This window comes from Prionailurus bengalensis, chromosome B4 (assembly GCF_016509475.1).
Source record: "Prionailurus bengalensis isolate Pbe53 chromosome B4, Fcat_Pben_1.1_paternal_pri, whole genome shotgun sequence".
In the NCBI taxonomy this organism is placed as follows: domain Eukaryota; kingdom Metazoa; phylum Chordata; class Mammalia; order Carnivora; family Felidae; genus Prionailurus; species Prionailurus bengalensis.
The window spans coordinates 76,125,096-76,150,423 of NC_057358.1; the positions used below are offsets into that span (position 1 = coordinate 76,125,096).

Consider the following 25,328-nt stretch of genomic DNA (forward strand, 5'->3'; position numbering starts at 1 on the left):
AATATGAAATCTGGTTCATTGCTTTTCTTAGCTTTAAGCTATAGCTCACAAAGATAACTAATCCAAGACTGACCATTTTGAATTCTTTTTTAATGTTTATTTTTGAGAGAGAGAGAGAGAGAGTGTGTGTGAGCGGGGGAGGAACAGAGAGAGAGGGAGACACAGAATCTGAAGCAGGCTCCAGGCTCTGAGCTGTTAGCACAGAGCCTGACATGGGGCTTGAACTCACGACCAGCGAGATTCATGACCTGAGCCAAAATCAGTCGCTTAACCGACTGAGCCACCCAAGCTCCCCAAGACTGACCATTTTGAATTTGCTTTACTATCTGATAAGAAGTAGCAAATTAATATAAACATCCAGATTTAATATTTAAAAATTTTCTTTACTAGTTTCTCCACATTTCAAACTTTAATTATATAATATGGTATTCCAGGGCGCCTGGGTGGCTCAGTCGGTTTTTTCTTTGGCTTTTTTCTTCTAGTTTTTATAGAAGAGAAATTTTAGATTCTTGAGTTTCATGTATGGTAAAATACACAAATCTTAAGAGTAAATAAAGCCCAATGAATTTTTACATATGTATGCACCCATGTGAAGACAACCTGGATCAAGATCTAGAACATTTGCCCTCTCAGAAAGTTCCCTCATGTTTGTTCTCAAAGGGACACCCTCCCTCCAGAAGTAACCATTATTCTGATTGCTATCACCAGATAGTTTTTGCCTGTTCTTGTGCTCATTTGCTTCACTTTTATTTTTTTATTTTTAAAAAGTGTTTATTTACTTTTGAGAGAGAGGGAGAGGGTGTAAGCATGCACACAAGTTGGGGAGGGGCGGAGAGAGGCAGGTCCAGCCTCTGAGTTATCAGCTCAGAGCCCTACTCAGGGCTCGAACCCACAAACTGTGAGATCATGACCTGACCTGAAGTCAGACACTTAACACTTAACTGACTGAGCCACCCAAGGCACCCCTTCCCACCTTCACTTTATTTTTATTTATTTATTTATTTATTTATTTATTTATTTATTTATTTATTTATTTAAAATCCAAGTTAACATATAGTGTAATAATGATTTCAGGAATAGAATTTAGTGATTCATTACTTACATGTAACACCCAGTGCTCATCTCAACAAGTGTCATTCTTAATGCCCATCGCCCATTTAGCCCATCCCCCCACCCAACACCTCGCCAGCAACCCTCAGTTTGTTCTTTGTATTTAGGAGTCTCTTATGGTTTGTCTCCTCTCTGTTTTTATCTAATTTTTGCTTCCCTTCCCCTATATTTATCCATTTTGTTTCTTAAATTCCCTATATGAGTGAAATCATATGATTTGTCTTTCTCTGACTTATTTTGCTTTAGCATAATAAATACACTCTAGTTCCATGCGCGTTGTTGTAAATGGCAAGATTTCATTCTTGATTGCCCACCTTTACTTTTAAAAGATGGTTTTGCTAGATATAGAATTATTGCTTGACCGTTTTTTCTTTCAGCATTTTGAATATGTCATTTCACTCACTGTCTTCTGACTTTCCTTGTTTCTGATGAGAAATCAGTAACTAGTTATATTGTTGTTTCCTGGTAAATGATGAGTTTGTTTTTTCTTGCTTCTTTCAAGATTTTCTGTTTTGGGCTTTCATCAGTTTTACTATATATCTAGGTATGGAACTCTGTGTTTATTGTAGTTGTAGTTCATTGAGCTTCTTGAGTCTGTAGATTAATTTTTATTTTATTTTATTTTTTTATTTTTTATTTTTTATTTTTTAAATTTTTTTTCCCAACGTTTATTTATTTTTGGGACAGAGAGATACAGAGCATGAACGGGCGAGGGGCAGAGAGAGAGGGAGACACAGAATCGGAAACAGGCTCCAGGCTCTGAGCCATCAGCCCAGAGCCCGACGCGGGGCTCGAACTCACGGACCGCGAGATCGTGACCTGGCTGAAGTCGGACGCTTAACCGACTGCGCCACCCAGGTGCCCCTGTAGATTAATTTTTAAAAATATATCAGTTTGCATTGTTTTTGGTCCTTATTTCTGTCCTTTCTCTCCAATTCTGGAACTCCTAAGTTGTGTATATTATACTCGATGTTGTTCCATAGGTCTCTGGGCTTTGATTTTCTTTATTCTTTTCTTTTCAGATTAGATATCAAGTTTTCTGATTTTTCCCCCCCTTATACTCCAGTGTTCATCTCTAAGAGTTTCTATTTGTTTCTTTTTTATGATTCAGTCTTTTTATTGATATTTCCTGTTTGCTTGGGACATTGTCTTCATATTTTTCTTTAGTTCTTTAAAGTAGTTGGAAGATTTTGTTTAGTTTGCATTTGGTCCTACTTAGGGACATTTTCATTTCCATGAGAGGTTTTATTTTCCTCTTCAGTTTGGGTCATACTTTCCTGCATCTTTACATGTCTCATAAATTTTTGTTGAAACTAGACATTTTACGTAATATATTGTAGCAACTTTGGATTCTGGTTTGTTTTTTCCTTTGAGAGTTTTTTTTTTGTTTTATCGTCAGGACTAAATCTGTGGAATGTTTCTTCCCAGTGTGTGGCTGGTAATATCTGCTCGGGTTGTTTTTGTTTTGTTTTGTTTTTATTTTTTTTAAGAGTGTTTTCCTGGAATCACACCTATATCCATATGGCTTAGTGGTCGGTTAACCATTTGTCAAAGATTGTGCTAAACACATGTGAGCTAGTAGGGCTACCACTCTGTGCCAGTAGATCTTTGTGTGTGTTGGGGAGCTCCTTTTAAAATCTGCTCAGACTTTTACTTTCCACTGAGCCCTCTCCTGTTTCTTCTTCCTGTGTGTACAGGCTCCTAGTAGGTCCTCTCTAGTCTCTCTAGTGTGGCTATGTGAGCACTTATCCTTTATAGTCTTGTTTCCAGATTTCCCTTTTAAATTCTGTCTAGTCTGCTGGCCCATTGCTTGTACCAACCAAGACAGCATCCTTCGGCCCTTTGCCACCAAGAATATACATTGTTACTGACAATGCTGATGGGCGTGGAGTTCTGTGCTTTGACTCAAATCGAGTCAGCCCTCTCTGTGAGTGAAGGTGCTAGTTTTTTGTTTTTTGGTTTTTTTTTTTAATTTTTTTTTCAACGTTTATTTATTTTTGGGACAGAGAGAGACAGAGCATGAACGGGGGAGGGGCAGAGAGAGAGGGAGACACAGAATCGGAAACAGGCTCCAGGCTCCGAGCCATCAGCCCAGAGCCTGACGCGGGGCTCGAACTCACGGACTGCGAGATCGTGACCTGGCTGAAGTCGGACGCTTAACCGACTGCGCCACCCAGGCGCCCCGAAGCTGCTAGTTTTTATGGCTTTCCCCACCTTGGTAGAACTACTTTCCCACTGATGTGGGGGTAATGGGAACAGCCTTAGGCAGTAATGCCATGGACTCTCACTTTTCTTACCCCAAGTTCAGTAAGTTTTCATGAATAACCACGGAGAAGGTAGCATTTGAGAAAAGACCTGAAGGAGGTGAGGAACTATTTCATGTAGATAGGTATCTAGGGATGAACATTCCTGACACAGGGAGAACCTCAAGGGCCTGAAGGTGAGAACATATCTAGGATATAAAAGGGGCAACAAAGAGGCCAGTATGGCTAGATGGAGTACTGGAGGGAGAGAATAGTAGGAAATTATGTCAGAGAGATAAAGAGAGGATTGGGACAGGGTACTAGAGCAGATAAGACCTTTTAGGCTACTCACTGTAAGGACTCTGATTTTTACTTTGAATGAAATGGGGAGCAGCTGGAGGGCTTTGAGCAGCAGATTTGAGACACAGTTTGTGTTAAATTTTAAAAGCAGCTAAAGTGAAATGGAAGCTGGAGAGTGGCATGATAGAAGACTCGGGATGCCAGTTAAGAGACTGTTACAGTCCTGATGATAGCAATGTAGGGGAGAAATGATTGTGGCTTAGATGAGGGTATAGCAGGAGAGGTAGTGAGAAATGGTTCAATTCTGGTGTATTTTATTTTTAAATTTAACTATTTGAGAGAGAGAGCCTGATCAGGGGAGAGGCAGAGAGAAAGGAAGAGAGAGAGAATCCCAAGCAGGCTCCATGCTATCAGCCCAACGTGGGGCTTGAACTCACAAACCATGAGGTCATGACTTGAGCCGAAATCAAGAGTCGGATGTTTAACTGACTGAGCACACAGGTGCTCCAATTGTGATGTATTTTAAAGGTAGAAAAGATGGGATTTCTTCTGGTAGATTGGAGACGGAGAGTGAACAGATTCAGATCCCTTATTTCAATGGAATTTTCTTGCATATTATCTGTAAATGCTTTTTTGTTTCCTTTATTGAGTTCTTTATTTTCTGAGTCCCTGTATTGATCCTAATTATCCTTAGATTGGGTCATTTTAGTGCTCTAATATTCTTTTCTTTTTTTTTTTTTTAATTTTTAAATATTTATTTATTTTTGAGAGAGACAGAGACAGAGACAGAGCATGAGTGGAGGAGGGTCAGAGAGAGAGGAAGACACAAAATCTGAAGCAGGCTCCAGGCTCTGAACTGTCAGCAGAGAGCCCGACACAGGGCTCAAACTCGTGAACCATGAGATCATGACCTGCCTGAGCTGAAGTCGGATGCTTAACCAACTGAGCCACCCAGGAGCCCCTCTAACATTGTTTTCTAGTTGCAATCTCTTTTTTCTTCTTAAGGCTTTGCTCCATTCCATTTTTTCTATTTTCATCTGTACTTTTGAAAGTTTTATTTAAGGAATCCCTGTAGCCAACATGGGGCTCAAACTCATGACCCTGAGATCAGGAGTCACATGTTCTTGTGACTAAACCAGCCAGGCGCCCCGATTTTCATCTGTACTATTCTGTTTCTTGCTGTTTCTGACTTCTTATTGGATCTATAATGGTGTTGTTTTGATTTTTAGTTTTTCTTTAGTTTTGCAATCTACTTTCTTTCATTCTTTTTTTAAAAAAATTTTTTTTCAATGTTTATTTATTTTTGAGAGACAGAGCATGAGCAGGGGAGGGGCAGAGAGACAGCGAGACACAGAATCCAAAGTAGGCTCCAGACTGACCCGTCAGCACAGAGCCTGACGTGGGGCTCGAACCCATGAACGGTGAAATCGTGACCTGAGCCGAAGTCAGACACTTAACCAACTGAGCCATCCAGACCCCTCATTCTATTTTTATCATTTATTTTCTAGCTCTTATTTTATTGAATCCCATTTCTTGAAGTATTCAACTTAGTATTCAAGGGAGAATCCACTTTTGGTTTTGGGGGGTTATATTGTTTCCCTGATTTGTTTCTTCCTCTGCTGCATGGTAATTTCCTCTCTCTTGTTATCTCTTTTGTTATAGATTTTATAGTTACTGTGTTTTTTTTTTTTATCTTCTTTATGTTTTATGTGGACAGCTGTGTTCACAATTTTCGTTTGTAATTACAGAGTACGGATGAAAATATCTTTGATATGTTTCCCACCTTATTTGGTACCTATCCCCACCAAACCCTGCTCATCAGCTACAGTTAGTTGTTGACTTTTGCTTTCATCCTCTTTTCTTTAGGCTGAGGACATGAGGGTAAAGAAGAGCTTGCCATTGAAGAGTTTAATCCTTTGCAGTAGATCTAAATTCTGTTCTTTCTTCTAAAATCTCATAAAATGTTTTCTCTCAGGCCCACTCTATCCAGTGGTAAATTCCACGTACTTTCACAGGCTTTGACTGATTCTCCCAATTTGACTCAATTCTCTGAAAGATAGTAAGCTCCTGAGGTTCCCCCTATCTTTCCTCAAGTCCTATAGTGGTTTGTAGAGAATCTTACTCTTGGGATGTAAGTGACATGACATACTAGTTGTAGGTGTACAGTCTAATAACGCAGTACTTGTATATATTGCAAATTGATCACCACAATTAGTCCAGTTAATATCTGTCACTGTACGAAAATTTTCTTCTTGTGATAAGAACTTTCAAGATCCACTCTTCTAGCTACTTTCAAATATGGAATATGGTATGAACTAGTCATCTTGCTGTATGTTACTTCCCTGTGACTTATTCATCTTTTAACTAGAAATTTGTACCTCTTGACCCCCTTCACACATTTTCCCACCCCCTCTGCCGCAGGTAACCACTAACCTGTTCTCTGTGTCCACAGAGGCTCTTACTTTTGGTGGATTTTTTAAAACTTTACCACAGCTGTCTACTTATTCCTTCCTTTTCCTCCTTCCACATTGGAGAGTATTTCACAGAGGGTTGCTCTCATTTCCTTCTTGGGTTGCATTATGTAAAATGTTTTTCCTATCATGTGTCTAGGTGTAAGAGTTCTTGGATCCTCATCATGCTTTCTTTACCCCGAAATCTTAGGCGTGTATTTTTTAAAGTTAAGTAATACAGAAGAAAATAGCATTTTGTATCTTCACAACTTATAGAAGCTTCTTGCACTATGTGCAAAAATCCAAATTTTGATGTTTCAGTTTTTATTAAAATTGCTTTGTTCTTTCCCCATTCACCCACCCCCTTCCCCAGTTTTCTTGCAGCTGTATTTGAGCTGGGATGCCTGAAGAGAAGTTAGATAGAGGAAATCCTAGAGGCAGAAAAAGATCCTTGATTTGGGCAGGAAGAGTAGGTGATAAGAAAGGTCTTAGGGAGTGACAAGAGATAATATTTTAGTTTGTGAAGCAGAGATGAGGATAAGACTTTTGAGATAGATACAAAAGATAAGAGTAAGACAACTTTTTTTCCTGAACTAAGGAGATGTTCTGATTCTAAGATTAGAGTTTCTTTTTCTTTAATTCCAGTATAGTTAACATACAGTGTTGTATTAGTTTCAAGTGTACAATATAGTGATTCAACAATTCCATACATCATCCAGTGCTCATGACAAGCGCGCTCCTTAATCCCCATCCCCTATTTCACCTATCCATGCCCACCTCCCCTCTGGTAACCATCAGTTTGTTTTCTGTAGTTAAGAGTCTGTTTTTTGGTTTGTCTCTTTCTCCAAGATTAAAGTTTCTCACAGACTAAAATATTGCTTTTTATGGCTACATTCTTTCTAGAGTACTATTCTTTTTTTTTTTTTTTTAATGTTTATTTTTGAGAGAACGAGTAGAAAGTGAGCAGGGTTAAGGGTAAAGTGAGAGGGAGACAGAATCCCAAGCAGGCTCCACGATTTCAGCACAGAGCCTAATGCGGGGCTTGAACTCATGAACTGTGAGATCATGAACTGAGCTGAAACCAAGAGTCAGATGCTTTACCAACTGAGCCACCTAAGCGCTCCTAGAATACTTTTAATAGCCAGTTTTCTTTAGAAAAAATACAAACTAAATTCTGTGGTATCGGTTAGAAATTTTGTACAGATGGCTGTTACTGTAACAGTGAATGTGTTTGTGTGTTTTCCCTCCAGAACCTCCCTGGAAAAAGAGACATGAATGTCTGCGATGATATTTCCTGACAAGTTGATAGAAGAGAAGGAAAGGAGATCAACAGCTAGTGAGCAGAATTTCAGATAACCAGGATTTAGTATTTATCATCTCCAACTACAGACTTCCATTGCCTACTTTTAAATCAGAGAGAACTACAGTCAGAACCCAGACAAGGCAAAAGGATATTTTTCATCTATATTTTTTGAGATCAAAGAAATCACAATGTCTAGGAAACAAAACCAGAAGGGTAAGATTATATGTGGGCATAAATTGTTAAAAGCATAGTTATGAAATAATGGTATATATATTTTTAAAAGGTTCTCTTAATGTGTTTTGAATGGTCATATTTTCCCTCACCCAATGCAATACTACTGATAGGTATAACTTATCTCCTTGTCTTGACTGCCGTTAATTTTAGAAGAGTATACAACATTCACAACTTAATCTGTTGTCTCTTTAAGTATTTGTAAATATTAGAGTATAGTTTTGTGTGTTACTAGTTTGGGAATTAACTCATATAACAATTGCTTTTCTACTTTTATATTAAATTGGGATATATTTGCCAGAAAGCCAACTGCGTCTAGGAAATGCACTCTCTGGAGTATGAACACATGTTAGGGGGCATGGTGGGAGATAACTTACTGCAGGATATTCTATATCTGATGAGTTGATTCTTTCATTGGAGACAGGAAATGAAGCAAGAGTAAGTGCTTCCAGTTTTAGATTCCTTCTTTAGCTTTCCTTCCAGGATTATTACTCTAGCTTCTTGTCTAAAGTAAAATATAAGATCCAGAGAATCAAGAAATACCAAGAATAGTTATGAGAAGGGGAAAGACAATAGAGACTCCATAAAATCACTTTTTCAACTTTTTTAGAAGAGCTGGAAAAATGCAAAGGAACAAATTTAACAATAGCACTAGAACTATTTATTATACATAACTGGAATATATTTGTTAAAAGAATGACCGTAGCTATCCTGGCTTTTTTCCGCCTCATTCAATTTAATTTTAAATTTATTTATTTATTAAAAAAAATTTTTTTTACTGTTTATTTTTTATTTTTGAGACAGAGACAGAGCATGAACAGGAGAGGGACAGAGAGAGAGAGGGAGACACAGAATCTGAAACAGGCTCCAGGCTCCGAGCTGTCAGAACAGAGCCCCATGTGGGGCTCGAACCCAAGAACTGTGAGATCATGACCTGAGCTGAAGTCGGATGCTTAACCAACTGAGCCATCCAGGCGCCCCAATTTTAAATTTAATGTTCTTTAATTCAAAACAAAGCTATAGATTCAAGTGTCATGTGTTGAATATGAAGGAAATGCTTTTATTTTTTAATTTTATTTATTTTAATGGGTTTATTTATTTTTGAGAGACAGAGCAGGGGAAGGGCAGAGAGAGAGGGAGACACAGAATCCGAAGTAGGTTCCAGCTCTGAGTTGTCAGCACAGAGCCTGACATGGGGCTTGAACCTACGAACTGTGAGATTGTGACTTAAGCTGAAGTCAGATGCTTAACCGACTGACTGAGCCACCCAGGCACCCCTGTGAAGGAAATGCTTTTAAACTTAATTTTGACCTGGTAGTTCAAAAACCTAATTCTAAGAAAATAATGTACCAGAGCTGCTTGTGTAGTTTCATTGTATAGTAAATCTATATAAAGGAAATCTGAGTTCTAAGGAATGGTTAGATTACTAAAGAAACTGAACTGTTTTACGTAATGAGATTATCCACTGAAAAGTTTTTATAATCAAAGTTTGTTTCTTCTTAATCATCATGATTCAGTTTGCTTTCTTCCTAGTTATGCTGGAAACATGGAGTATCTGTTTTCCTCCGACAAATGAGAAATACAATAGTAAAAATAGGACTCTAGACTTTAAAATAAAACAATTTCTTCTAAAAAGTTTAGCATTTAATTTTTCCTTAAAAAGTTAACTTCAGCAGATTGCTTTGACCTTGTTAAAACTAGAGTCTTTGTTTAATTCATGTCTGTGTTTTTCCAGAACTGGAAGAAAGATTCATTGCTTTTTTGTAATTGCTATCTAGTTACTATAAAATGAATTTAGATTTTTGACCATATCGTAGGTATTAAGTGCTAACAAATTTTGATTGAACGTAGCCTGAATTAAAACTTAGTTGGAAACAAAAGAAAGCTTATTTGTTGTTAGGACTTTCTCTGAAGTAAATCTGTATGTATAATCTATTTGAATAAAAAAAGTACAAAATATTTATATAATTTTATTTCATGTATTCATTTATATATTTAAAATTTGATTGTTGTGGGCTTTGTTAGTCCAAATAATTATACTGACTCTATAAACTTAGCTTTTAAAACATCAAAAAGAGAGCTAATATGGTAGTTTTTGTTTTCTAGTGATACTCATTTACAAAGAGTCATTTTATTTATTATTTTTTAAAGTTTATTTGTTCTTGGTGGGGGGAGGGACAGAGGGGGCGTAAGAGAGAGAATCCCAAGCAAGCTCTGCACTGTCAGTGCAGAGCTTGACACAGGGCTCAAACTCATGAACCGTGAGATCATGACCTGAGCTGAAATCAGGTGTCAGACACTTAACCGACTGAGCCACCCAGGCGCTCCACAAAGTGTCATTTTATAATGAGTTATGGAAACATGGTCTATTGTGGAATGAAAACATTTTCCTTTTGTCAGTGATACATGTAAATTTCTTATTTAATGAAATATTTAGTGGAGTTAAACTTGGAATGGCTTAAATTAAATTAAGGTCAATTTCACTTACAACTATTGATCCTTTTAGCCATCCTGGCAGAAATCAGTTAGATCAGTGCTTCTCAGAGTACGGACTGATATCTCTCTGCGCATTGGAGAAATATTTAGAAATGGAGAGTGTCTAGAAACTTATGGTGATTTGACAGTCTGCAACATCCAAGCCCTTATCAAAACAGTTTTATTGAGGTATAATTTAAATACCATAAAAATCACCTTTTATAAATGTGCAATTTGATTATTTTTCAGTAAATTTATGCAGCTTTGCAGCTATCACTACAATCCTGTTGTAAAATATTTTTCTAACCCCAGAAAGTTCTTTATTACCTGCTTACAATCAGTTCTTGCTCCCAACCCCAGTTCCAGGCAAACACTGATCTACTTTGTCTCTTGAGTTTTACTTTTTCTATAGATTTCATTCATATAAACAAATTAATACAATATAGTTTTGTGTCTACCTTCTTTTACCTAGTGTAGTGTTTTTGAGTTTCATCAGTTGTTGACTATATCAGTAGTTTGTTCCTTTTTACTACTAAGTAATATTAAAGTTATGAAAAGGAAAAACTTTTTTCTTTTACAGTCTGCTACTCATAACACTTTTGTAACCAGATGATCGGTGTTTTTCCCACACTGACCAATTCTCTGATACTAGCAGATGTCCTACAATTCGATTAAGTTCTGGTACCACCTACCAGGAGTTAGTGTTTGATCCCACAGGTTAAGGCCTCAGTCCCACAAGATTCCCTTACTTCAGATGCCAATGGCAAGAAGGTCCCCACGTTACTGACACTTTGGTCCAACCTGGCTGCAAATGAGCAGTTTTCACGACTCCTCAGGTTCAGTAGCTCACAGAATCCAGGAAACACTTATATTCACTGGTTTATTAGATGGCAGAGGATATGATAAAAGATACAGATGAACAGCCAGATGAAAAGCCAGGTGAAGAGCTACATAGGTGGGGTCTTGGAAAGTTCCCAAACACAGGAGTTTTTCTGTCCCTGTGAAGTTGGGGTGTGCCCCTCTCCCGGCACATGGATGTGTTCCCCAACCCAGAAGCTCCTGAAATCACCATACTTTAGGGATTTTAATGGAGGCTTTATCACCTGTGCATGATTATTAACTCTAGCTCTAGCTCTGCTTCGCTCCTGGAGTAAAGTGTGTGAGGCTGAAAGTTCCAAGCTTCTAATCATTGATCTTTCTGGTGACCAGTCCCATACCGAAGCTATTCAGGAACCTACCAAAGTTGCTTCATTAAAGTAAAAGATGGCCCTGGGGCGCCTGGATGGCTCAGTCAGTTGAGCGTCCGACTCTTGGTTTTGGCTCAGGTTATGATCCCAGGGTCGTGGGATTGGGCCCTGCATTGGGCTCTGAGCAGGTGTGGAGCCTGCTTGGGATTCTCTCTTTCATTCTCCCTCTGCCCCTCTGCCCTGCTCGCATGTGTGCTCTCCCCTTCTAAAAATAAAAAATTAAAAACAAAAACGTAAAAAACCCAGAACAATTCTCTTTAAAAAAAATATAATAAAAACAGAATAAAAGACACTTCTATCACCCAGGAAATTCCAAGGGAATTAGGAGTTCTGTGTCAGGAGTTGAAGTCAAAGACCAAATATTAGAACAAAAGATGGTCCTAGCACCTTTATTGCCTAGGAAATTACAAAGGTTTTAGGAGCTCTAGCCACGAGCTGGGGATGAAGATAAAAATACTTATTTCCGATTATATTACAATATCACAGATTATATCACATTTTGTTTATCCATTCAGCCGTTGATTATTCATTTGGATTATTTCTGGTTTTAGCTATTATAAATAATTATAAATTTGAACATTTTGCTCACAAGTCTTTATATAGGCATATGTTTACATTTCTCATGGAGATGTACCTAAGAGTAAAAATGTGTAATTTTCAAAGAAAAGTGCCCAAACTGTTTTCCGAAATGGCTCATACCATTTACAGTCCCACCAAAAATATATATGGATTTCAGATGTACCATATCCTTGCCAACACTTGGTATGGTCAGTCTTTTTTATTATAGCTATTTTACTGGGTGTGGAATGGTATCTCGTTATGGTTTTGATTTGGGTTTCCTTAGTGATTAATGATGTTGACTATCATTTCATGTGATTATTAGCTATTGTGTTATCTTTCTGGTGAAATGTCTGTCCAAATTCATTACTCACTTTTTCGTTGAGTTGTTGGTCATACTATTATTGTGTTGTAAGAGTTATATATTATGGATACAAGTTCTTTATCAGGTACATGATTTTTGAATATATTCTCCCAGCCTGTGGTCTTGTCTTTCTGTTTTCTTAATAATCTCTTTTAAAGAGTAAAAATTTTTTTTAATGTTTATTTCTGAGAGAGAGAGAGAGAGAGAGAGAGAGAGAGAAAGAGAGAATGTGGGAGAGGGGCAGAGAGAGAGGGGGACAGAGGGTTCGAAGTGGGCTCCGTGCTGACAGCAGAGCCTGATGTGGGGCTTGAACTCACGAACTGTGAGATCATGACCTGAGCCAAAGTTGGTCGCTTAACCAATGGAGTCCACCCAGGTGCCCCTCTTTTAGCCTTTTTTTTTTTAATGTTTATTTACTTTTTTTTTTTTTTGAGAGAGAGAGAGAGCTAGCCAGCGTGAGTGGGGGAGGGGCAGAGAGAGAGGGAGACACAATGCAAAGCAGGCTCCGGGCTCTGAGGTGTCAGCGCAGAGTCCAATGCAAGGCTCGAACTCACAAACTGTGAGATCATGATCTGACCTGAAGCTGGACGCTCAACCAACTGAGCCACTCACATGCCCCTTAGCTTTTTTTTTTTTTAAGTGGATAGTTAAGGTAATGTATTAACTCTGGATTCTTTATATTCTTGAGGGTATTTTAAAAATAATTAGCTTAGACATAAATTGAGGCATCTACCTCTCTGCCTGTCCCATGTGTACAGTCACAAATGTATCTGCACATTTTTTTTATTCTAATTTTTATTTTTTATATTTAAATAAATATATATAAATTATATATATAAATATATTTTATATATTAAAATATATTTATATATTTTATATATTTATAAAATATATTTATATATTTAAATATATAAAATATATAAATATTTTATATATTTATATAGGGGTTGTCCCTGCATCTGCAGTGTTTATTGGTCAGCCAGTGATTTGGAATGAGGTTTTGCTAAACATCTCAAATGCATAAGCTCTGATCCTCTGCTGACTGAACCATATGGGTTGAGGAGGATGTTCCAAGTTCAGGCAGTTCTTAAGTTTGTTTTCACTTTTACTTTCCACTGGCCTCCTGGGTTTCCCTGTGCATGTGCGTAGTTTCTCATTTAGCTAGGAATGTGTAAAGAGCTAATCTAGCTTTTCTGTGTTTTTTTCCAGGATTTCCCTGTTAACTATCGTACTTATTTACCACTCACTCAACCAAGACTCCAGCTTCAGGCTAACAAAGCAATGAGTTATTTTTATTCATTTCCAGCTGAGTTCTCTACTTGAGCTTGACAGAGCTGTGGAGTTTTGCCTTCCTCTCTAATTAGCCTTCTTTGGCAATAAAACTGCAGATTTTTATGGCCAGCCCTGCCCTGGTAAAGCTGTTGTTCTCCACAAAGCTGGAGATAGGTGAATGGGATCAGTCCTAGGCAAGAAGCATACAGACTTCATTGTTCTTACTTAAGGCTCTAGCAATTTCTCAATTTGTCGTGTGCCTTTGGTTGAATTCTAGGGCCCTGAAATGGTTGTTGTTGACAGTCCTGTTCAGTTTAATACTTGTGTTTTCAGGAGAGGACTTGCCAATCTCTTCACACCACTCTCAAGCGCAGTTTTATTGTTTTATAAAAGCATTGGTCCTCAAAGATTAGAGATTAACAAAATAAAAACAACAACTAGTTCTTTATCCCTGATGGTTTGAATAGCTCTGAATTAAATAGTGGCAACAGTGGACAGGTCTTTAGACCCTAAGTGGCCTACTAGTTCATGTGGCCTACTAGTTAATTAGGTAAAAAATGCTTCTGCCAAAAATCTCTTGTGGGCCTTACCCTTGGATTACTTGAACTTTTTGTTGGGCAACCAAATGTTGAAAATCATGAGCTAAATAAAAGAACTTTTGGGTAGAACCCATAGCAAATATTTGAGAACCTGTTAGGTTCATAATATGAAGTTATAGTGAGATAAATAAGCATAGTTTTTACCTTTACATCTGACTGATGTCTGAATCCAGCACTAGATAAAAGAAAGCCAACTCTGGGGTAATCCAAGGTTGGGAGTAGGTTTAGTTCTGAATCCCACAGATTACTTATGATCCTAATTTTCTCTCTAAATAGCTTTCAGAGACTAAAGAAGGATAAGACAGAATGATTATAATAACTTGAGTGTATCTCAGAATCATTCTGGAAATTAAAAGAATTTTTTTTTGAATCACTATCTCTGGGGATGGTACATTAGACTCTTTTAAACAATCACATTTGCTAATATTTTTCTAGACCTAAAAATCACGTTTGCCTGTCCATGTGTGACTGTATTTATCAAGTTACAGTGATAAGAGCAGATTCACAAGTATTGTACTTTTTTTGTTGACTTCATTTCACACTTTGCTTCTCTCTCTTCCTCTTTTCCCACTTGTAAAACTATTCAGCTACAAAACACCTTCACATTTGATAGTTAAACCTCTGAAACATTAAAATAGCTGACTTGAATTTCATAGTTGATCATGCATGAACAATTAATTTCTCTATCCCAGTACTATAATATTGCTTAATTGCTTCACTACTTACAAAAAGTTTTTTTAAGGTTTGTTTATTTTTGAGAGAGAGAGAGAGAGAGCACGTACACACACGTGAACAGGGGAGGGGCAGAGAGAGAGAGACAGAGGCACAGACTCCGAAGCAGGCTCCAGGCTCTAAGTGGTCAGGACAGAGCCTGATGCAGGGCTTGAACCCACAAATCATGAGATCATGACCTGGGCCGAAGTCAAACACTTAACCAACTGAGCCACCTAGGTGCCCCGCTTTACTACTTTTTGTTTTATACAGAACTGCCTAAATGTCTCTCTCTTTCCTCTTCCCTCCCCAACTGTTTTTCATTTCACAAAACTGAAACCCTGTATCCATTAAACAATAACTCCCTACTCTCCTTATCCTAGTCCCTGGAAACCACCGTCCTACTTTCTGCTTTCTGTCTCTGAATTTGACTACTCTTGATAACTCATACAAATGGAATCACATAGTATTTGTCCTTTTATGACTGGCTTATTTCACTAAGGATAATGTCAGAGTTAATCCATGTTGTAACGTGTCAGAATTTCCTTCCTTTTTAAAGCTGAATAATATTCCATTGTATGTATGTATTATATTTTGTTTGCTTATCTGTAGATGGGCACTTGGGTTGTTTCCACTTTCTGACTATTGTAAATAATGCTGCTGTGAACTTGGGTGTACAGATATCTTTTGAAATCCCTGATCTCACTTCTTTTGCGTATATAGCCAGAAGGGAATTGCTGGATTTACAGTAATTCTGTGATTTGGGGAGGAACTGCCATTTTGTTTTCTGTAGCAGATGTACCATTTTACATTCCCATCAGCGGTGCACAAGGGTTCTGGTTTACCTACATCTTCTCCAACACATGTTGTGTTCTGTTTGCTTTTTAAATAGCTTCCCTAATGGATGTGAGGACTTCCTTTTCAAGAGAAGATCTACAGGGGCACCTGCGTGGCTCAGTCATTTAAGCGACTGACTCTTGGTTTTAGCTCAGGTCATGATCTCACAGTTTTTGGGCTCAAGCCCCACATGAGGCTCTGTGCTGTCACAGTGTGGACCCTTCTTGGGATTCTCTCCCTCTCTCTCTGCCCTTCTGCGTGCGCTTTCTCTCTCAAAATAAATAAACTCAAAAAAGAGAAAAAAAGAGAAGAGGTAAAAACTGCTTTTATTTTTTATCTTTAAATTTTTATTATCTATTTTTAACATTTTTTTTTTTTTATGGACCACTTCATGGATTTGCATGTCTTACTTGTGTGGAGGCCACACTAATCTTCTCTGTAACATTCCAGTCTTAGTATATGTGCTGTCAATGTGAGTACTACAAACTATAAAGTCATAGAATTTTTATTTTTATTTTTTTAAATTAAAACCATGTTTCTGAGAGAGAGAGACAGGATTCTAAGTGGGCTCTGCACTGACAGCAGCTAATCCGATGAGGGGGTTGAACTCACGAACCATGAGATCAGGACCTGAGCCGAAGTCCGACCCTCAACCAACTGAGCCACCCAGGTGCCCCTGAAGTCATAATAACTATTGGAACTGACTTCTTTATTCTTTCTGCCTCCCACTTCATCTGCTATACCTATAAACATTCACTGTATGCCTGTCTTCTGTTAGACTCTGAGCCTGTTGGGATAATAACTGGGTTTTATTCTTGTTTGTCTTTCTGACACCTGGCTCAGTACCTTGGTACACTGTAGACTATCTAGAAACAAATTTTGTTAAAATTTTAAAAATATTTCAGATTTTTTTCTTTTTTAAATAAATTATTTCTTAAAATTTTTAAAATTTTGTTGTTTTTTTTTCAACGTTTATTTATTTTTGGGACAGAGAGAGACAGAGCATGAACGGGGGAGGGGCAGAGAGAGAGGGAGACACAGTATCGGAAACAGGCTCCAGGCTCTGAGCCATCAGCCCAGAGCCCGACGCGGGGCTCGAACTCACGGACCGCGAGATCGTGACCTGGCTGAAGTCGGACGCTTAACCGACTGCGCCACCCAGGCGCCCCCTTAAAATTTTTAATTACAAATTTTTAATTGATTTATAGTTGACACTCATTATTATGTTAGTTTTAGGTGTATAACATGGTGATTTGAAATTATACAGCTCTGTGCTCACCACAGGTGTAGCTACCATCTGTCACCCTGCAACACTGTTAACAATACTATTGTCTATATTCTCTGTGCTATACCTTTCATTCCCATGACGTATATATTTCATATCTGGAAGTAATTTATAATGTTAATTAACTACAGAGCTAGGAACCTACGGTAGGCTGAATAATTCTTCTTCCCCCGTTCCCAAGATACCCATATCCTAAATGCTGTGGGTGTTACCTGTATGGATGGCCAAGACTTGGCAGATGTGATTAAAGATCTTCAGATGGGGGCGCCTGGGTGGCACAGTCGGTTAAGCATCCGACTTCAGCCAGGTCACGATCTCGCGGTCCGTGAGTTCGAGCCCCGCGTCAGGCTCTGGGCTGATGGCTCAGAGCCTGGAGCCTGTTTCCGATTCTGTGTCTCCCTCTCTCTCTGCCCCTCCCCCGTTCATGCTCTGTCTCTCTCTGTCCCAAAAATAAATAAACGTTGAAAAAAAAAAATTAAAAAAAAAAAAAAAAAGATCTTCAGATGGAGAGCTTATCCTGGATCATCCAAGCAAGGCCTAAATGCAATCACAAGTATCCTTATAAGAGGGAGACAGAAGGAGATTTCAGATAGAAGAGAAGGCATTATAACTATGAGGGTAGAGATTGGAGTGATATGGCCATAAGCCAAGGAATGCCTGTATACCCACCAGCAGTTGGAAAAGGCAAGGAACAGATTCTTCTCTAGAGCCTTCAGAGGAGTGTGGCCTTACCGTTACTTTGATTTCAGTCCAGTGAAACTGATTTTGGACTTGTGGGCTTCAGAACTATGAAAGAGTAAATTTCCATTGTTTGAGCCACCAAGTTTGTGGTAATTTGTTATAGCAGCCATGGGAAACTAATACAGAACCGAAGCACGTCTTTGGGTCTTTTAGTTCATTGGGTTCAACCACAGTTCTTTTTTTTTTTTTTTTAATTTATTATTATTTTTTAAACTTTTTTTCTTTAATGTTTATTTTTGAGAGAGAGAGAGAGAGTACAAGCAGGGAGGAGCAGAGAGAGAGAGGGAGAGACAGAATCTGAAGCAGGCTCCAGGCTTTCAGCACTGAGTCTGACACAGGGCTCGAGCTCACGAACTGTGAGATCATGACCTGAGCCAAAGGTGAATGCCTAACTGACTGAGCCACCCAGGCGCCCCAACACAGTTCTTTTTGTTGAAAGTCATTTACTCACTCTTAATATACTTTTTTAATGTCATCTCTTTTTAGAAATTCAATAAAGAGGACATTTTATTTTAGGCTCTAGCTGACTGTTCTACAAAAGGTATCTGGAAATAATTGGCCATGTATTTCTTTTTCCCTTCCTTTTAGGAGTAAAATATCTAATATATCTAAAATATCTAATAATAAGGTGGGAAAGAAGTAAGTAAATGTGGTTTGTCTTTCTACCCTCGGCAATTAAAAAAATAGGTTATTCTTAGAATCAATTTAAGTTTTTTCTTACACTTCTCATTTATATGCTTCCTACAAAAAAAAAAATCTTCCCAAGTTTTTCTAATGTATCATTTTCAAAATTAGTCCAAGAGAGTTGGTTTGGTGCATGCAAGAATCCATTAGACCAAAGACAGGGAAGATAAACATTTTGAAGGGAGAGTAACAGGCAATTACCTGGGTGATGCAAAGAGGATAGAGCAGTTGAGAAGCCAATGGTGACAAACTCCTGGAGCCAAGAGGACAGTGATTGATGTTAAGGGCCTTCTGGATTATAAGCAGGGACTTGTGACCCCCCACCCTTTGCTCTGGCATAGGACCCAAGAGACTGAGTCCTAGTAGTAAAAATGAGTGGAAATAGACTCACCTTTGTAGGAATTGCAACTTTGTTTCAAATTATTTCAGTACCTGAAATTGGTTTGAGGTAACTGGGTACCTTGGTACAAAGCAAACAGATCCTCTCTGGAAATCCTCACAGATTATTTTCACTATCAGGTTTTTAAATAGATTATTTAGTACACACACACAAAAAATAGAACATAAGAGGATGAAACAATAAATACGGAATAAGAAACATTAGACAATAGAACAAATTCACAGGAGATCCAAATATTGTAGTTACCAGATTTAAAATAACTATTCTTGGGGAGCGTGGGTGGCCCAGTTGGTTGAGCATCTGACCTTGATTTTGGCTCAAGTGATGATCCCAGGGTGGTGAGATAGAGCCCTGTGTTGGGCTACACACTAGTGTGGAGCCTGCTTAAGATATTCTCTCTCCCTCTCCCTCTCCCTCCCTCCTTCCCTCTCCCCCACTTGTGCTCACTCTCTCTTTCTAAAATAAACAAAATAACTGTTCTTAAAAAAAAATTCTTAAAATGTTCAAGGAAATAAAGACAACTTGGAGAAGTTCAGCAGCCAACTGGAAAACTATTTTGTAATGCATATTTTAGAGCTGGGAAATGTAGTAATTGAAACTAAGAACTCAATGTATGGTTTTAAAAACAGATTGATAGTATCTGAGAAGAGTCAGTGAATTAATTGCAGGATAAGTTAGAAGAAACTAAATGATATGGAAATTCAAAAGATTAGGAAATACAGAAGAGGAAGTAAAAAACATAGAGGCTACAGGGATAGGTATGCCATACGTGTAATGGGAACCCCAGAAGAAAGAGAATAATGTAGAGCATTTGAGGAGATATTGTTGATAACGTTCCAAAATTCATGAAAACCATCAAGCTACAGATTCAAGAAGTGCTAGAAATCACTAGCAGAATAAATATAATAAATCCACCTAGGAACATCATAATAAAATTTTGAGGGAGCAAAGACAGAGAATCTTTTTTTTTTTTTTTTTTTTTTTTTTTTAATTTTTTTTTTTTCAACGTTTATTTATTTTTGGGACAGAGAGAGACAGAGCATGAACGGGGGAGGGGCAGAGAGAGAGGGAGACACAGAATCGGAAACAGGCTCCAGGCTCCGAGCCATCAGCCCAGAGCCCGACGCGGGGCTCGAACTCACGGACCGCGAGATCGTGACCTGGCCGAAGTCGGACGCTCAACCGACTGCGCCACCCAGGCGCCCCAAAGACAGAGAATCTTAAAAGCAGCTAGAAAAAAACTATGCAATTTTGAAAGGATCACAGTCAGACCTAGAGCTAACTTCTCAACAGAAAGAAGTCAGGAGAGTGGGATGATATCTTTAAAGATCTGAATAAAAATAACTGCCAGTCTGCAACTCTACACACCTCATATACAGTGAAAATATCCTTCTAGAATAAAGTGGAAATAAACAGTTTTAAAAAGCAACAAAACAAACAAAACCAAAAGTCCTCACCCCACTGAAAAAAATTTAAAGGTACTCTGAGATAGAAGACCAATTGGAAAGTTGGAGATGCAAGAAGGCATGAATAGCAATGCAGACCACAAATACATGCTCAAGTCTGAAGATTGATGTATAAAAGACAAAGAATGTTTTATTAGGATTTAAAAATACATAGAGAATTAGCATGCATAGTAGCCATGGCCTATAAATTGGGAGGTGCATAAGCTCCCTTGCTTTTTCAAAGAAGAGGGTAAAACTGCCAATTAGTGTTAGAATTTTGCAAGTCAAAAATTGATGTTATAATCTCCAGGGAAGCTATTAAATTAAAATAGTCACTACATACTGCAATATGGATGAACCTTAAAAACATGGAGTGTCTGGGTGGCTTAGTCAGTTAAGCAGCCAATTCCTGATTTTGACTCAGGTCATGATCTCATGGTTGGGAGATCTAGCCCTGAATCTGCCTCAGTGTTGAGAGCCTGCTTGGGATTCTCTTTCTCCCTCTCTGTCTCTCCCCCATTCACTCTCTCTCTCTCTTTCAAAATAAACTTTAAAAGGACATTATGCTAAGTGAAATAAGCTAGTCATAAAAATGTAAATATTACATGATTCCACTTATAGAAGGTATCGTCAATAGTCAAAGTCACAGGAACAGTAGAATGGTAGTTATTAGGAGTTGGGCTTATGGGGAATTAAGGGACATGGGGAGTTGTTATTTAATAGATACAGGGTTTTAGTTTTGTAAGGTGAAAAAGTTCTAGAGATTAGTTGTACAATAATGTGAATATACTTAACACTACTGAACTGTATACACTAAGAAATGGTTAAGAAGAAATGGTTAAGAAAGAACATGTAAGTTTTATGCTATGCCTTTTTTTTTTACCAGAATAAAAAAAAAGAATTAGAGACTAACAAAAGAAAACTGTTCTGAATGTTTATGTATTAATATTCAGCCAATGTAGACTTTAAAGCAAAAAAGCATGATTAGAGATAAAGGAGGGACACTTCATAATGATAAAGCATTTGATTTAACAGAAAAAATAATTCTAATAGATTTTTAAAAAATTGACAGAATTAAAAGGAGAAATACACAATTATAGTAGGATATTTTAACACAGATTTCTTAGTAAATGATAAAACAGGTGAGGGATTAATAAGGATATAAAATATTTGATATAACTAGCACATGTGACATAATTATCATAATTAGAACAAATTGTATCCAACAGCTTAGTGTATATATATGTTTATTATTTTATAAGTGCATTTAGAACATTTTCAAAAATTCTACTGGCCATAAAGCAAATTGCCACAATTTTTAGAGAAAATCATATAGCTTGTTTTTTTACTACAGTGCATTTAAGCTAGTCATCCAAAAGTTAGTTAGAAAATCTTCAAATATTTGAGTATTAAGAAATATACTCCTAAATAACAGTTGGATCAAAAACAGAAATCAAAATGAAATTAGAAAATGCTTTAAACAGAGCAATAATAGAAATTTGTATACAAAAACCTGTAACATGCAGCTAAAATCATGCTTAGAGGGAATTTTAATTTTTTTTAGCTTTAAATGTATATATCAGAAAGGAAGATAGGCTACAAATCAGTGAGCTAGGTTCTAAGGAAGTTAGGAAAAGAACAGAAAATTAAATCCCCTCCAAAATGTAGAAGAAACTAAATAAAATGATCCATGAATAATGGGATTCCAGTATTTATGATATTTGTCCCTTTTTCCTGCTTTGTTGTAGTTATTAGACCTCCAGTTGTCTAGAAGTAATGAAGCAGAAGAGTTAACTATGTGAGGTGATGAATGTGTTAATTGTTTTGATCTTGGTCACTATTCCAACAGTACACATGTATATCAGCTCATCACGTTGTATACTTTATATATAATCATATTTGTCAATTATTTCTCTGTGAGGTTGGAAGGAAAAAAAGTAACCAAGCATTTTTGTTTTGTTTTCTGGTCTCAAAGGAAAAGGTCTTAATATTCACCATTATGTTGATGATTGCTCTATGTTTTTTGTAGATACCCTATGTAGAAAGCCCACAAGAGCTTAAACTACTAGAATTAGTGATTTGAACAGTGTTGCTGGGTATAAAATCATCCCACAAAAATCGATCATACCTGTTTATACCAGCAATAAATCATTAGAAAGTGAAATTTAAAAACAGATGCGATTACACTTGTACCAAAAGTATAACATGGAAATAAATTTAATAAAGGATGTATAAGAACACTATTAAAAAATGATAAAGCATTGGGGCACCTGGGTGGTTCAGTCAGTTAAGTGTTCGACTTTGGCTCAGGTCATGATCTCACGGTTTGTGGGTTTGAGCTCTGCGCCAGGTTCTGTGCTGACAGCTCAGAGCCTGGAGCCTGCTTTGGATTCTGTGTTTCCCTCTCCCTCTGTCCCTCCCCTGCTTGCATTCTGTTTCTCTGTCTCTCTAAAATAAACATTTTTAAAAAATGATAAAGCATCATTGGAAGAAATGGAAGAACACTTAAATAGAAGGGTATACCATATTTATGGATTGGAAGCCTCAATATTTTGAAGATAACTGTCCTTCAAAATGGATTCATAGATTTAATGCAATCCTTATAAAGGCCCCAACATTATTTTTATTGAGTTTACTTTTTTTCTTAATCTCTATATCCAGTGTGGAGCTTGAACTCACAACCCCAAGATCAAGAGTTGCATGCTCTTCCAACTGAACCAGCCAGATGCCCCTCTCCCAACATTATTTTTTATGCAGCTTGACAAAGTGATTCTGAAATTTATATGATAATACAAAGGGCCAAGAATAGCTGAAGAATTCTTTTTTTTTTTTAATTTTTTTTTCAACGTTTATTTATTTTTGCGACAGAGAGAGACAGAGCATGAACCGGGGAGGGGCAGAGAGAGAGGGAGACACAGAATCGGAAACAGGCTCCAGGCTCTGAGCCAACAGCCCAGAGCCCGACGCGGGGCTCGAACTCGCGGACCGCGAGATCGTGACCTGGCTGAAGTCGGACGCTCAACCGACTGCGCCACCCAGGCGCCCCTAGCTGAAGAATTCTTAACAGCAAGGTCAGAGAACTCACTGAATCCAATTAAGACTTACTGTAAAGCTACAGTAATTAAGACAGTATGGTTTTCAGAGTACAGATCTTTTACCTCTTTAGTTAGGTTTATTCCTAGGTATCTTATTTTTTGTGTGTGCAGTTGTAAATGGGATTAATTCCTTGATTTCTTTTTTCTGCTCCTTCATTATTGGTGTTTAGAAATGCAACAGATACCTGCATGTTGATTTTATATCCTGCAACTTTGCTGGGTTCATGTATTAGTTGTAACAATTTTTTGGTGGAGTCTTTTGGGTTTTCTACATAGAGTATCATGTCATCTGCAAATAGTGAAAGTTTGATTTCTTCCTTGCCAATTTGTATGCCCTTTATTTCTTTTTGTTGTCTGATTGTTGAGGCTAAGACTTTAGTACTGTTAAATAGTAATGGTGAGAGTGGGCATCCTTATCTTGTTCCTCACTGTAGGGAAAGGCCTAAGGGCCTTTGTCTCCATTGAGGATGATATTAGCTGTGGGCCTTTCTTATATGGCCTTTATGATGTTGAGTTATGTCCCATATATCCCTACTTTGTTGAGAGTTTTTATCAAGAATGGATGCTGTATTTTGCCACATGTTTTTACTGCATCTTTTGACAGGATCATACGATTCTTACCCATTTTTTAAATTTATGTGGTGTATCATGTTGATTGATTTGTGGATATTGAACCAGCCCTGCAGCCCAGGAATAAATCCCACTTGATCATGGTGAATAATTCTTTTAATGTACTGTTGAATTTGATTTGTTAGTATCTTGTTGAGAATTTTTACATACGGTTTATCAGGGAATATTGGCCTGTAATTCTCCTTTTTAGTGGGGTCTTTGTCTGGTTTTGGAATCAAGGTAACACTGGCCTCATGGAATGCATTTGGAAGTTTTCCTTACATTTCTAGTTTTTTGGAACAGTTTGAGAAGAATAGGTATTAACTCTTCTTTAAATGTCTGGTAGAATTCCCTTGGGAAGCCATCCGGCCCAGGATTCTTGTTTGTTGGGAGATTTTTAATTACTGATTCAATTTCTTTGCTGGTCTTAGGTCTGTTCAACTTTTCTCTTTCTTCTTGTTTCAATTTTGGTAGTGTGTGAGTTTCTAGGAATTTGTCTGTTTTTTAAAATGTTTGTTTATTTTTGAGAGAGAGAGAGAGTGTGTGTGCAAGTAGGATGGGTCAGAGAGAGAGGGAGACACAGAATCCTAAGCAGGCTACAGGCTTTGAGCTGTCAGTATAGAGCCCAGCACAGGCTTGAACCTTAAGAACTGTGAGATCATGACCTCAGCTGAAGTCGGAAGGTTCCCCAAGCACTGGGTATTGTATGTAAGTGATGAATCACTGAATTCTACTCCTGAAACCAATATTGCACTGTATGTTAACTAACTAAAATTTGAAATTAAAAAAAAAAAAAAAAAGACAATATGGTATTACCAGTAAGATGGAAATATGGACAAATGAAACAGAGAGCCCAGAAACGGAGCTATTCATATATGGAGATTTTATTTGAAAAGTAGTACTGTAGGCCTTGAGGAAAAGATGATCTTGTTTCAATTAGATCTGAGACATTTGGAAATCCATATGGAAAAAATACAACTCTGTTCCTTACTTACTTCATGCCTGTAATCAATTCCAGGGTTTAGATTATAGATCTAAATGTGAAAGGTAAAACAATAAAGCTTATAAATGTAATTTAGAAGAGTATCTTCATGGGCTCAGAAAAGGAAGGACTCTTTCCTTTTTAAACTTTTTTCCTCAATAGTGTTTTTTAAATGTTTTAATAGATTATGTGTTTTAGAGAAGGTTTAGGTTTACAGCAAAATTAGCAGAAGGTACAGATTTCCCCTATACCTCCTACCCCCACACATACCCTCCCCCGTTATCCATATCCTCCACTACAGTGACACATATGTTACAATTGGTAAACTTACATAGACACATCATTGTCACCTAAAGTCTGTAGTTTACATTAGGATTCTCTCTTGGT

General features: G+C 37.5%; 1 protein-coding gene and 1 non-coding gene across 3 annotated transcripts in view; one reads left to right on the forward strand and one right to left on the reverse strand.

Moving 5' to 3' along the window:
• The window catches only part of SPATS2 (spermatogenesis associated serine rich 2), a 152,131-nt gene that overhangs the window by 65,409 nt on the left and 61,394 nt on the right, over positions 1-25,328 (forward strand). For both annotated transcript variants that reach the window (XM_043563796.1, XM_043563797.1), the window contains one exon: positions 7,354-7,619. In XM_043563796.1, the coding sequence (XP_043419731.1) occupies positions 7,595-7,619 (25 nt within the window). In that variant the 5' untranslated portion in view covers positions 7,354-7,594. The remainder of the gene's footprint in view (positions 1-7,353; positions 7,620-25,328) is intronic.
• Positions 16,074-16,180, reverse strand: LOC122474146. Its single transcript, XR_006294830.1, has one exon. It is a non-coding gene; the product is annotated as a U6 spliceosomal RNA (small nuclear RNA).